Raw genomic sequence first — 12,823 nt, forward strand, 5'->3', positions numbered from 1 at the left:
AGAGCTCTTAAAACCCTTCTCCGTTAAACTTTCTCTCGAGGCTTTAGTTTTTTAAGCATTACAAAATATCACAGGCTTTATTTTATAATTCAAATCAAATTTATCGCGGCTTAATGTGACTGCATTTGCTTAAAAATCGATACACTTCTTCATCGCCCTACGATAAGTTCGCCAAGGTCTATCGTCGTTGTCGCATCCGCAGGCAAACAGCTGTTTCTCCCAATTGGACCATCTGATATCGATTGGATAACAAAATATAAACAAAACAAAAATATCTGTTTCCTTTAATTCAATATTTTCATTAGCTTTGAAGAACGTTTAGTGCTCTTTCTCATAAATATAGAATAAGCGCAGTCTGGGGCTCGCCGTAGTACGAATTCTCAGATTTCTGTAAGGTAAATAATCATATGTAACACACGAATACAAAAATAGTAATATAAGCCTTTAGGAACATTGCCTGCTTGCCAAGATTGTATTTAGACAGCCGAACTGCAATTGGATTGGATAACCTGGGACCCTCCTGTGTGGTGGATACTATGATTCTGCTTTTTAAAAACAACTGGGACGAGTGGGACTTTAAAGGCATAAACGCCTCTCTGCCTGTCAACAAATATTAAAAAATCTGGCAAAATTCTAAAAAATACTTGATTTACTTTCGGAACTCCAGGAAACCAGCCCCGCTTGCCATGCAATGGTAAGTTGAACAGCTCCAGCGGACTTGGATGTGAAATGAAAACTAAACCCTCTATTATTGTCCGCAGTTTTAAACTGGCCAGCAGGCGCAGATTATACAATGCACGGGTGCTACAGGCGGATAATATCGGCGACCAGCAACGCAATCCGGATCTGGAGGCGGCGCGCCAAAATACCCAGATAGTGGTCGTGGGCGCAGGACTTGCCGGTCTCTCGGCAGCCCAGCACCTCTTGTCTAATGGCTTCCGGCGCACAGTGATCCTGGAGGCCACCGATCGCTATGGCGGCAGGATTAACACCCAGCGCTTTGGTGACACCTACTGTGAACTGGGCGCCAAGTGGGTAAAGATCAATGGATCGCAGGACTCGATGTATGAACTGCTACGCAACACAGAGGGCTTGGACAAGCAGATAAAGCAGCCGGATCGGGCCACCTATCTTCAGGATGGAAGCCACATCAATCCAGCCATGGTCGAGCTTATCGACACGCTATTCCGGCAGCTTTGCCGAGGCTTCAAGGTCTCCGAACGAGTTAAAACGGGTGGTGACCTGCACTCACTGGACAATGTCATGAACTACTTTAGAACAGAAAGCGATCGCATCATTGGCACCTCCTTCCAGCAGCCTAAGGATCAGCTGGCGGCACGCGAGATCTTCCAATCGCTGTTCAAGGAATTCGGCAGCATACTGGGATGCTGCCTGGAGTACGTGAACATCGAGCACATAACCAAGTGTCCAGTGCAGCAGGAACTGCGCCCGCTGTATGTGCCCACTGGTCTCGATAATGTAGTGGACGATCTCATTCAGAACATGGACAAAGCGCAGCTGCAGACCGGAAAGCCTGTGGGCCAGATTCAGTGGACACCTGCGCCGATGAAGAGTGTGGGTTGCTTGGATGGCAGCCTTTACAACGCCGATCACATAATATGCACCCTGCCGCTGGGCGTGCTCAAAAGCTTTGCGGGCGTTCTGTTTCGACCCACGCTGCCGCTGGACAAGATGCTGGCTATACGCAACCTCGGCTTTGGCAATCCCCTCAAGATATATCTCTCCTACAAGAAGCCCATTGGGCGTTGGCTAAAGGGAAGCCTGCGGCCACTGGGAACGCTTCTGAATCCCTCCGCGGAGCAGCAACCCGAACGCAACTGGACGCAGCAGGTGGTGGAGATCAGCCAGGTGCCCAGCAGTCAGCATGTGCTGGAGGTGCATGTGGGTGGCGGCTACTACGAGGAGATCGAGAAGCTGCCCGATGAGGAGCTGCTGGAGCAGATAACCGGCCTACTAAGGCGCTGCGTGAGCAATAACCTGGTGCCATACCCCCAGGAACTACTGCGCTCCAACTGGAGCACCTCGGCGTGCTACCTCGGCGGTCGTCCTTACTTCTCCACCAGCAGCAGCGCCCGGGATGTCCAGCGACTGGCCGCTCCGCTGGGCGAGAAGTCGCCCGGTCTGCTCTTTGCTGGGGATGCAACCTCGCTGAATGGCTTTGGAACCATTGATGCCGCCAGATCCAGTGGCATCCGAGAGGCCCAACGCATCATTGATTTCTATCTGAAAAACGTGCACTTCGGTTAAGTGCAATGGGACATCCGAATGGGCTGCTAAATTGTACAGTGTGTATCAACACGAAAACTAGTCAAAATTTATAGTAACAATTCGTTTGTATTTTTAAGCAGAATACATTTGTTTTAATTAGGCGCATAACGTTAACAATAAAATCTTGAACAACATCAATGATACAATGATAGGATACTAAAAATCTAATGTAGCGATGGAGGATCCATCTTTTGTTGCGATGTAAATTCCCTAAACATGTCGCAAGTGGAAAGTGTGTGGTCTGTTCCGGGTTCCAAGTCACAATGCATTATGTCATACTGGTCCAATTCAAGTTTTCTATATTAATTTATGTGCTAAACACGGAAGAGACCTGCACAACCACTTTACTGCTCCTGCTCCATCTCGTCGGCAGCGGCGCTGACCTCCTTCCACGAGTACTCCATGTCCTCGGACTGGGTGAATCGCGAGCAAATGGCCATGCGCAGGAAGTAGACATCCTTGATCTTGGCGGGAACCAAGTGGATGTGGCCACGTCCATTGATTCGCTTGAGAAGAGCTTCGTTCCGCTCGTTGCTGCCCTTCAGGCGGAAGCAGACCAATCCCATGTTAATCTCGGCGGCCAGTTCGAATCTGGAGTCCGCCACGCAGAGATCTCCGAACTGCTTGGCAAAGTTGCAGTGTCTGCGGATGTGGGCCTGGAGATTCTCGACTCCGTACAGTCGGAGGACGAACCAGAGCTTCAGAGCCCTGAATCGCCGTCCAAGTGGGATTTGCCAGTGGCGATAGTCCGGAGCTGAACCCTGCATGTCGTGCTTCAGGTAAAGAGGGTCCACATTGAACGCGTTGACCACCCAACTGGGATCCTTCAGCCACATGGCCGAGCAGTCGAAGTTCACCAGCATCCATTTGTGTGGGTTGAAATTGAAAGAGTCCGCTGATTCAATGCCCTTCATCAGGTGGCGATACTCGGGGCAAATGAAAGCGGATCCGGCATAGGCGGCGTCCACATGGATCCACAAATTGTGCTTGTTTCCCACCGGACCACACTCATCCAAGTAGTCGAAGGCGCAGGAGTTGGTGGTGCCCAGGGTGACCACGGCGTAGAAGGGAATCAAACCCTCGGCCAGATCCTGTTCGATGGCCTTCTCCAGGGCAGCACCACGCATTCTGTGATTCTCGGACTGCACGGAGCGGAGCTTTACTCCGCCCAGGAGACCAGCACGCTCCACGGAGGAGTGAGCCTGATCCGAGCAGTAGCCCACCAGCTTGCCCAGAATGGTGTGCTCATCCCACTCCGGATGCAGCTCCTTCACCTCCTTCAACTTCTTGGCCTTGGCTCCCAGCAGAGCCACCAGTGTGGACTCACTGGCCGTGCCCTGGATGACACCGCCACCCTTGCCGCCCGAACAGGCCAGGAACTCCGCCGGCAGCTCCAGCATCTTGCCCAGCCAATCCATCATGACCACCTCGAGTTCCGTGCACGCGGGACTGGCGATCCACGTGAATCCGATGCAGGCAATCGCTCCACTTAGCATGTCCGCCACGATCGCTGGATACGAGTTGGCCGTGGGGAAGTAGGCATGGAACTTGGGACTGTGCCAGTGCGTCACGCCCGGCATGATGACCCGCTCGATGTCCTGCATCACATCCTGCCACTTCTCCGGCTTCTCGGGCGCCGCGTCCGGAATCAGTGGCTTCAGGTAGCCAGGCTTCACTTCCGGCAGAACGCGCCTGAAATTGCGAAAATTGCGTTAGCTTCTGATTGCATTTTGGCGCCCATTCAGTAAAAGCTCCTTGCTAATTGGCTGCGAAACTCAGTTAGCCCACAAAGGCAGCAGGAAGCATCGGGGTTGGGGGACACCCACCCAACCAACCAACCACCCCCAACTTGTTGCCACTGCCATGAAAATCAATACGAATATGTAGCAAATTGCCATGGGAAAAGGATATAGAGAGGCAAAGCTGATAATGATGGGCGGATTTTCTAGCCTTTCAATTAAAAGGAAGTACTAAGAGGTATGAAAAAAAGAAAAGTATCTCAAATTAAGAATTTAACAAGGATGTGCTTCGCTTGAAAAGTTTTCTAACTAAGGAAATAGTATTCAAACTCAAATTTCGAAAGTACTTTAATAAAGCAAAATGAATTATAATATTACGCTCTACTTAAGCTTGATTTTCAATTAACCGGGCTTAAAAGTTAACAATTTCAGCGACTGTCGGTCAGCAGGTGTAGTAGGAAAATTGTTTACTTAGCCGACTTTGATTTTCAAGGTAATGGAAACGAAGCCGTTAGAATTGCCCAAGAATAGTGAAATAGCCGAATTGCTTTTGGCCAAGGCGTTAGCAGTGCAATTATATCTATACTCGTATACATGAAAAACGACCTTGACACGCCAACTGCACAAAGCCTTTTAATGCCGCAGTAATTAATTAGTTTTCAGCGAAAGTACTTGGCCCTCGAGCTAATGGGAAGGTCGCCTCAAACCTCTAAACAAAGTGATATATATATAGATATATATATAGCAATGGAAAGGTCCGATCGGCGCGACTTTCCCGTGACTAATCTCAAAACGTGTGCGAAATGTCATTCACTTTACAACGAACTTTCGATTCGAACGCAAAATGCTGAGGTCAAGCGACTGATTCTGATTCCATATAAATGAAATTTATACGCTAAATGAAGTTTAATTCAAGCTAATTGAGTAGCAGTCCAAATCTGGCTCACCTTTCGCGTATATTCTCCAGATATTCGGCTATAAAGTCCACCATTGTCTTGGCAAAATCCTTGAACTCCGGCGCCTCCATGTCGATCTTGATGTGGATGCAAAAGTATTTGGTTAGCATGCGTGCATAATTGTCGACCCTATATGGTACCTAACCCAATAGACATACCGAAACCTTGGGATCCAGCTTATCCGGCGAAATGTTAGCTTTACCATTACCATCGGTTTGTTTTGGTGGAATTGTGTTACTAATGGGTATGTGGCTCATTTCAGAGATTTACCTTTCGACAGACTTTTGCAATGATATGAACTCGAATGGTTAGAGCTGATATGAAAGAACGTGCGATTATTGAAAGGGTTATTAATAAAAGTGCGTGTGTTAAGATAGTGCTAATCAGTGCAGCTGCGGTAGCTCAAGCAAAAAATGCTATCGCTGCAAACACGACGAATGAACGACATTGAATACTAATTACTTGGTAGGCAAAACGATGATAATAGTATTAGTAAGTTATTAGTAGTATTAAGCGTTTTCCCATCGAGTGCGCTGCTTAAGTGTAGGCTGTGAATTAGTATGGTAATTAGAAGGTTTAGTGCATTCTTGCATTAATCAAGACTGCTTTATTTTTTTTGCTTTCTGAATTCCAATTTTAACAACGTAAACAAGTTGGCATTGAGACGACGACTTGTTGCCAGCGAATAAGGCAGCTAAAATCTTATTTTAATAGATACACAAAAGCATGCAGATACCGAAAGCCGAGATAAGCTTAAGCACTATAGAATTCGGGGCCCGAGCTATCAGATTGAACCGAAGCAAGGCTATATATGCCCAGTTTTAGATACACATTACGTATACGCAGCGTTAGCCCCGAAATGAATCTTTCGCATGCACATGCACTCATTATGTTGGCCAAGCACTCCAGGCAGCTGGAGCTGTTGAGCAGCCACACTTCGTCTCTCACCGTTGCACTTTAGTTAACTGCTTTTAATTATTTGCACTTGTCGCCGAGCGTTACTTCCGTTCCGAACTAAATCTTTGCTCCGCGTTCAGTTTGCCCTGCTGGTTTGGAACAGCTAATACTTATGTGCTGATACTTTTCGGTGCTGATTGCTGTGCGCTCGGCGTTCTCCTCTTAACTGAGCGCTGCCCGCTCTTGGCCATGGCTTTTAAAGCCCGCCCAGCAGCGCTGCCAATTCCGCAGGACCGGTTCAATCTCAGTCCGCAGCCGCTGAACTTCGAATCGCAGCCGCTGTCGTAAAAACACATTCTGCACTCGCTTGATTTGTGCACGTTTTTTGACACTTTTTTGGAACATGTATTGATTGGGCGCTGAATCAGTAACTGGATATCGAAGGCATTATTTTCCGTGGATTTATTTATAATTAAAAAAATATAAATACATGCAAGCTATTACATTTAGAAATATATATTTTATTTGCCAGCTCTGTAAGCTTTATTTTATTATTTTTAAGCTTAGTGTGTGAACCCAGTGATATTTTAAACACAAAGCAAAACATTTTGAATGCTTCCCAACTCGAATTTGAGAAAAGACAGCGATCTCGACAGGAATCCCCCATCATGAGTCACTCGAAACAGGGTTTTTCTTGGGCTCCCCGAAGAAAAAATCACGCAAAAAAGGTAAACAAAATTAAATTCGTAGGAAAGACAAGAAATTGATTAAGCCGCGAATGGCACGCTTTACGCGCATCTTGGAAACCGGTTATTATAGAGCACCACACATGACGTGCTTTCTGAACCGCTCATGGAATTGTGACGTCAAATAATCCAATGCTCTCACTCACTTTCGCATTGTGCTAGGGGAAGTGGGCTAGGTTGAGCCTTTTGAGCGGGCAGTTCCGCATATACTGAGAGAAATTCAAGGACATCAAAATTACTAAAGAAAGATAATGACTTTTGGTTGAGAGGAATTTCAAAATTCACTTGAAATATCAATAGAAATTCGCAAGAAACAGTAATTATGGGGCTTAAATATTTTTGATATTTTTATGCAAAAGAATATAACAAGAAATATAATAAAAAAATTTTAAATATTTTTCTAAAACTGTTTTTGTGACCCTTTTGCGTGTGCTAGAGTTGGTGCCTAGTCTAAACTTTCTTGCTTTTATAGTTCTCAAAATCTCGAAGTTTATACGGACGGACAGACAAACGGACGGACAGACGAACATGGGTATATCCTAGTTAAGAATATTAAGAACGGACACGCTTCCCCTTTTCATCGAATCAAATATACATTTTTACTCTACGAGTAAAGGTTGTAATTTCTTTCAGTGTAGGGCTGCTGAGAATCCTACGGGTGGTCCAACTGTTGCTGAGTGCGAGCAAAGTGCGTGTGCCTGACATTTCAACGAAGCCACTTTGGCAAATCACTTGGCTGAATCAACAGATTTATACGCCATGCCAACGGCTCTGCTTTCGATTTTAATGCGCTGGGTGCTCCACCCAGTCGCCAGTTACCAGCCACCAGCCACCCAACCAGCCACCCACATTATGCTGCTTTACGGGTGGCTGGAGTTCGGGTCGATTGGGGCGAAGAATACTACAATTTGATTTATGACCGTCTTGAGTTGCGAATGAATGGGAAAGTATTTGCCTTCTATAGGGGTCGAATGGCGCCTTTGAGAGGGGGATTGCATAAACAGGCATAAAAAGTAAACTAGGGCCGAGATAAGCGAGCGGGGTACATCACATCGCTGAGCTTCAATAGGTCACGTATTTAGTCTGGAGCGATATGGGCAATTGATTAGATGCGTTTTAGGATCGATCTGTAATTAATTGGGAAAGTAAAAGTGTTCATAAACTAAATAGCATACCCTGCATAACCATCACACTCAATTTAAAAGCCCACATATGTAAGGATTATCATTTATTGTTTGTTCACATAATGAAATTTTCTTACGGTCTGTGTTTCTTTGAATTACTGGAGTTGGTTTGAGCCAGGCGCCGATCTTAAGGACCAATTCAGCAGGACGCGCACACGAACGACCCAAACAGAAACAACAAAAGTTGAGCCGCATTCGGAGCGCACACTGCGACCGGATTTCGAACCCGATCGGGAAGATAATGGAAAAACCGATTACATGAGACAAATTTTGGTTGTTTCGCTTAGTATTCTCCAGTCAGTCGGGCGCGAACGCTTTAGAGTAGTGCATATTTCAGCAGAAACAAAATCGAAAAGTACTTAGTAAATGCTATAGGTAGTTACAACTTAACGGAACTAGATGCACCCAGCTACTGCGCGATGGTCGATGGCAGATTGAGCAGCGTGCTCTGTCCGCTGGGCAAGTAGGCGACTCCACGGGAACGGGATAGCTGGTAGGCGATATCCTCGGCGGCCTCAATACGTCGCAGCTCCACCAGACCGTCTCCGGCCTCGCCGAAAGACTTGGCCAACAGGCCAGCGGCTTCGGCATCACCCTCCGCCGAAATGATGGACGCCAGCTTCTGCTGCTCGGCCTTCTCCACGACGAAACGCGCCTTCTCCGCCTCCTGCTGGGCCACCTGCTTCATCTCGACGGCCAGCGTGAACTCCCGACCGAAGGTCAAGTGCGTGAGCGAGATGTCATCCAGAATAAAGCCGAACTGCTTGGCACGGACAGTCAGTTCCTGGGAAACGCGTTGCGACACCATCTGCAAAGAGGTTATTACGTTAAGTACGGGCATGAAAATATTACATTTCCGACTGCATAAGTTGAATAATAATACATTTCTTAAGCTTCAATTCTCAAAAGAGCATTAAGCCTAGACTTAAGCGCCAAGATCGCGTTCTTGCTTACACAATCAAATTTAAATCGGAAATATAAATCGCGTGAAATACGATGCGATCTGATGAGCTGATACTAAGTAAACATAGGTGCGTATCCCAAAGAAAGAGAGGTCTCCTGATGTTTCACTCACCTCACGCTGGGTGATCAGCTCGCCGGCGTCGAACTGGGCGACCACAGCCTTCAGCACCTCAGGCGCGATGGAGGGTAGGACACGCTCGTCGTAGTCCTGGCCGAGAATGGTGTAGATCTTGGGCAGTTGGTCGGGAATGGGGCGGTACAGGATGCGGAGCGTGATGTTGACATTCTGCAGATCCTTGCTGCCCGTGATCACAGGAACGTTGCGGGGCTGGGACCGGATATCAAAGATGATGGGCCGCTGCACCCATGGGATGAAGAAGTGGGTGCCCTCGCCGACCACGTTCTCCTTGATGCCGGTGAAGCGATCGAAGATGACCGCCCGGTGGCCGCCTTCCACATTATATAATGCCGAATTGACAACGCCACCCAAAACGGCCACTCCAAGGCCCATTTGGCCAATGCGATTGAAGAACTGAGCAGCCATTATCCTTTGAATAAAAAAACGTAATGTATTTAGTTACTTTTCTAAAAACTATATATGTAAATGAAAGCCGACTGGACTTGGAAATTTCATCAGTTTTTAGGTTAGAACGTCATGGTTTAATGACAATGTGCTGTTTGTGTGTTTTTATCCCCTGCTCTTCCTGTTCTTCCAACGCAGTTAGCTCGGCTCACTCATAGACTTACTTATTAAAGCTTTTTGGATGCAATTAAATTATATTATTGTGCAATTATGCCCTTTGAAATGCAAAACACGAAATACAACCGCACGGCACGTTATCGATAATACAATGGTCGGTGGGGCCGGTACATATCGATACTTTTAACGTACTAATAAGAATAGTATTCGATTGTGAAATATATGTCTCCACTACTGTTTCTTAAGATTATCGATAGATTGGGGCCAAATTTAAAAAGAATAATAATAAACACACCCAGTTTACAATCTGAAACCACAAAACGTGAAATTTACAATAAAAGTTTATTATTAATTGCAAACTAAAAACCCCCAAAATTATTGTGCCATTTCGGCGCGCCCGGCGACCTTTGGCATCTTCTTGTTCGTCGAATCCTCCAGCTCCTTGGCCTTGTAGTAGTGCGGAGCCACCTCCAGCAACCACTTGCTCTCGATCTCGATAACCTGACGCATGTACTCCTTGGAGGTGAACACCAGCTCGTGATAGAGCACCCAGCGCGGCAGCTCCTCAAAGAGCGAGGAGTTCGGATGTATCATCACGGTCTGATTGTGCTTGATGGTCTTGTAGTGACCGCCCTTCGAGAGTCGCGCCACATGGTAAAAGTAACCAGCGGTGGCTGCCTTGCGCACGTTTACAGTCTCCGGCAGGCAGCTGACCATGTCGATCTCGACACGCTGCATCAGTCCCACCAGCTGCTCCCGCACGTCTCGAGCCCGCTTCATCGATCTGTACTGGATGAAGTTCTCGTAGCACCACTGGGTGCTGTAGTCCGTCTCCGCCCACTGATTGTAGACCTGCAGGAGGCTCAGGTGGTCGCCGTGCATGTGATTGAAGTTTTTTCGCGCTGTGTCCGCATGAATGATTTTGTCCTTGGGCCTGTAGAAAATGGCGCTGTTCACGGACAGCATGGCTGCAATGGTCACCATCTCCTCGGAGCATTTGTATCTAAAAAAAATATACGAATATGCCAATTATTTCACTTCTGTTTAGTTAGTTCGTTTACATACTTTTCGCTTGCCAGCAGCATCTTGCCCATCATGGGATCCACGGGAAACTCCGCCATCCGTCTACCCAGCTTCGTTAACTCTCCATGGTGATTCAGCGCACCCAGGGCATACAGCTGCTCCAGAGCCAGTACCAGTGTCTCGTGCGGCGGAGGGTCCAGGAAGTCGAAGTGTATCAGATCATTGATGCCCAGAGCCTTTAACATGAGCACCGCATTGCCCAGATTAATACGCTGTATCTCCGGAACGGTATTGTCCTCCAGTTCGTGCTTGTATGCCCACGCCGTATACAGACGGAAGCACTTTCCCGGAGCAGTTCGTCCCGCTCTGCCCGCTCGCTGATTGGCGGAGGCCTTGGAAATGGGCACCACCATAAGCGATTCCATGCCAGTGCGGGAATTGAAATTGTTCTGCTTGGCGAACCCAGGATCAATCACATAAATGATGTTGTCGATGGTCAGCGAGGTCTCTGCTATATTGGTGGCCAGGATAACTTTCCGGGCATTCGGCGGCGTGGGCTCGAAGATTTTGGCCTGCATATCACTCGGTAGATTCGCATAGACGGGTATAACGATCAGCTCACGTATTTTGGAGCCCAGCCGTTTTACGCGATCATGCAGAACCTCCTGACAAGTCTCGATCTCATCCTGACCAGTGAGGAAGACTAGAATATCGCCCAAGGGTTGAGTGGCATGAATCTGCAAAACTGAAACGCAACACGCGTCAATGTAGTCCGCTTCCGGAGCCTTGGTGTAGAATATGTCCACTGGATAACGGCGACCAGGTATGCGAAAGATGGGTGCATCATCGAAGAAAGCGGAGAACTTCTCCGCATCCAGAGTGGCACTGGAAATGAGCAGCTTCAACTCTGGTCTAAAGCGAGCAATATCCTTGACCAGGCCAAACAAGATGTCCGTGTGCAGTGTGCGTTCGTGAGCCTCATCGATAATCATCACACTGTAGGAGGCCAAGTCGGGTTCCGACAGGAACTCTCGATGCAGGGTGCCGTCCGTCATGTACTTGAGAATGGTGCGATCCGAGGTGCAGTCCTCGAAACGGATGCTGTAGCCCACCTCGTTGCCCAGCTTCACGCCCATTTCCTCGGCCACGCGTGCTGCCACCGACATGGCGGCCACACGACGTGGTTGCGTGCATCCGATCATCTTCTTGTCCTTGGTGAAACCAGCTTCCACGAGGTACTGCGGCACCTGTGTCGTTTTGCCCGAGCCCGTTTCACCTTCGATGATGAGCACCTGATGTTCCTTTACAGCAGCAATCAGATCCTCCTTGAACGGATAAACGGGCAGTGATCTTCTGGTCTCGTCCAATGTCAAACGTTTGCGTTCCTTCTCCGTGAGTTCAGGCTGTCGGCTAGATGACTTCTCTCGACTTCCGTCCAGGGTAAGGGCTTGGATGAAATCAATCTGATCGTCAAGGAGCAGCTCATACTCCTCCTCCGCCTTGGCATCCTTGGCACCGAAATGGAAACGCGCCGAAGCCAGCTGTTCAGCCTCCCATTTCTTCTGCTCTGAGTTGGGTTGCTTCTCAAACTCATCCACCTCAACGTATTCAGCTTAAGTGGGAAAATAGCATATGAGTATTTATCTAGGACCAACGTGCGTAGTCTACATACATCGCTCTCCCTTTTTCAGGTCCTGTGGCATATTATAGCGCTGGATGCGCTCTAGTTCTCGCGCCTTCTCATGCTCCTTGGCGATGTTCAGCAGTTGCTTCTTGTACTGGCGCTCCTCTTTCTCCCGTTTGGTCAGGCTGAAAGGAAACCACGATTATTTGGATACCTATGCAGGTAAGGATTCAGCTATGATCCTACACGCTCTCATCGAAGAGGTACTCATCGTCCAGGATGTCCGCCTCCAGCTCGGCCACCTTGTCATCCTTGCGCTTCTCCAGGTACTGGCGACGCGACTGCAGACGCAGGTGAGGCACTATCTTGTCCCGATCCTCGTGCTCCAGCTTCAGTCGCTTGGTGGCCTCCTCGATGGCCCTGCGTCCGCCGGTGGAATCAACCACATTGCGCGTCCGATCGTCGTCCCGCTTCTTCAGCCGGCTGGCGAACTCGTCGCGCTCCTGCAGGTCCTTTAGGCGAGACTCTTCCTCGCTGTCCGGCTCCTCATCGCTGCTGCTGCTGGCCGTGCGTTTTCTGTTTTTACTCGACATTTTCAAGATTGCTTATAAACAAACCGGCTAGCGATAGGTAATTCGATAACATGCAGTGCTGCCAAGATAGCTATTTTCAGCGCGGGGTGAGCAAACAAAAATAATCTAA

At 48.1% G+C, this 12,823-nt stretch overlaps 4 protein-coding genes across 6 annotated transcripts; 1 reads left to right on the plus strand and 3 right to left on the minus strand.

Annotated features, from left to right (window-relative positions):
- The first annotated feature begins 223 nt into the window (after positions 1-223).
- LOC117135219 (protein anon-37Cs) lies at positions 224-2,427 on the plus strand. 2 transcript variants are annotated; one of them, XM_033295327.1, is made up of 3 exons: positions 224-395; positions 449-694; positions 762-2,427. In XM_033295327.1, the coding sequence occupies exons 2-3, from the start codon at positions 687-689 to the stop codon at positions 2,266-2,268; spliced, it is 1,515 nt and encodes a 504-aa protein (XP_033151218.1). In that variant the 5' UTR covers positions 224-395; positions 449-686; the 3' UTR covers positions 2,269-2,427. The 2 variants fall into 2 exon arrangements, with proteins under 2 accessions (XP_033151218.1, XP_033151219.1); XM_033295328.1 differs by having other exon boundaries at positions 224-390.
- On the minus strand, positions 2,422-6,119 carry LOC117135218 (aromatic-L-amino-acid decarboxylase). 2 transcript variants are annotated; one of them, XM_033295325.1, is made up of 4 exons: positions 5,933-6,119; positions 5,143-5,298; positions 4,976-5,061; positions 2,422-3,981 (listed from the first exon to the last, which is right to left on the minus strand). In XM_033295325.1, exons 2-4 carry the CDS (start codon positions 5,239-5,241, stop codon positions 2,634-2,636), a joined length of 1,533 nt encoding a protein of 510 aa, XP_033151216.1. In that variant the 5' UTR covers positions 5,242-5,298; positions 5,933-6,119; the 3' UTR covers positions 2,422-2,633. The 2 variants fall into 2 exon arrangements, with proteins under 2 accessions (XP_033151216.1, XP_033151217.1); XM_033295326.1 differs by lacking the exon at positions 5,143-5,298.
- Positions 6,120-7,840: 1,721 nt separating this feature from the next.
- Positions 7,841-9,627, minus strand: LOC117150205 (protein l(2)37Cc). Its single transcript, XM_033316999.1, has 3 exons — positions 9,522-9,627; positions 8,887-9,322; positions 7,841-8,619 (listed from the first exon to the last, which is right to left on the minus strand). Exons 2-3 carry the CDS (start codon positions 9,316-9,318, stop codon positions 8,221-8,223), a joined length of 831 nt encoding a protein of 276 aa, XP_033172890.1. The 5' UTR covers positions 9,319-9,322; positions 9,522-9,627; the 3' UTR covers positions 7,841-8,220.
- Positions 9,628-9,797: 170 nt separating this feature from the next.
- On the minus strand, positions 9,798-12,755 carry LOC117148388 (pre-mRNA-splicing factor ATP-dependent RNA helicase DHX16). Its single transcript, XM_033315754.1, has 4 exons — positions 12,368-12,755; positions 12,170-12,306; positions 10,540-12,109; positions 9,798-10,477 (listed from the first exon to the last, which is right to left on the minus strand). The coding sequence occupies exons 1-4, from the start codon at positions 12,712-12,714 to the stop codon at positions 9,850-9,852; spliced, it is 2,682 nt and encodes an 893-aa protein (XP_033171645.1). The 5' UTR covers positions 12,715-12,755; the 3' UTR covers positions 9,798-9,849.
- Between the last annotated feature and the right edge of the window lie 68 nt (positions 12,756-12,823).

Source organism: Drosophila mauritiana, chromosome 2L, assembly GCF_004382145.1.
Source record: "Drosophila mauritiana strain mau12 chromosome 2L, ASM438214v1, whole genome shotgun sequence".
Classification (NCBI taxonomy): Eukaryota; Metazoa; Arthropoda; class Insecta; order Diptera; family Drosophilidae; genus Drosophila; species Drosophila mauritiana.

What these genes read in the sequence shown, in the direction of transcription:
- LOC117135218 (XM_033295325.1), bottom strand. Translation starts at nt 5,241, where the DNA reads ATGAGCCACATACCCATTAGTAACACAATTCCACCAAAACAAACCGAT. An exon ending in AGCTGGATCCCAAGGTTTCG is followed by an intron (nt 5,062 to 5,142) that starts GTATGTCTATTG and finishes ATCCACATCAAG; the next exon opens with ATCGACATGGAGGCGCCGGA. An exon ending in CTGGAGAATATACGCGAAAG is followed by an intron (nt 3,982 to 4,975) that starts GTGAGCCAGATT and finishes TCGCAATTTCAG; the next exon opens with GCGCGTTCTGCCGGAAGTGA.
- LOC117148388 (XM_033315754.1), bottom strand. Translation starts at nt 12,714, where the DNA reads ATGTCGAGTAAAAACAGAAAACGCACGGCCAGCAGCAGCAGCGATGAG. An exon ending in TACCTCTTCGATGAGAGCGT is followed by an intron (nt 12,307 to 12,367) that starts GTAGGATCATAG and finishes GTTTCCTTTCAG; the next exon opens with CCTGACCAAACGGGAGAAAG. An exon ending in ATGCTGCTGGCAAGCGAAAA is followed by an intron (nt 10,478 to 10,539) that starts GTATGTAAACGA and finishes TATTTTTTTTAG; the next exon opens with ATACAAATGCTCCGAGGAGA.
- LOC117150205 (XM_033316999.1), bottom strand. Translation starts at nt 9,318, where the DNA reads ATGGCTGCTCAGTTCTTCAATCGCATTGGCCAAATGGGCCTTGGAGTG. An exon ending in AGCTGATCACCCAGCGTGAG is followed by an intron (nt 8,620 to 8,886) that starts GTGAGTGAAACA and finishes ACCTCTTTGCAG; the next exon opens with ATGGTGTCGCAACGCGTTTC.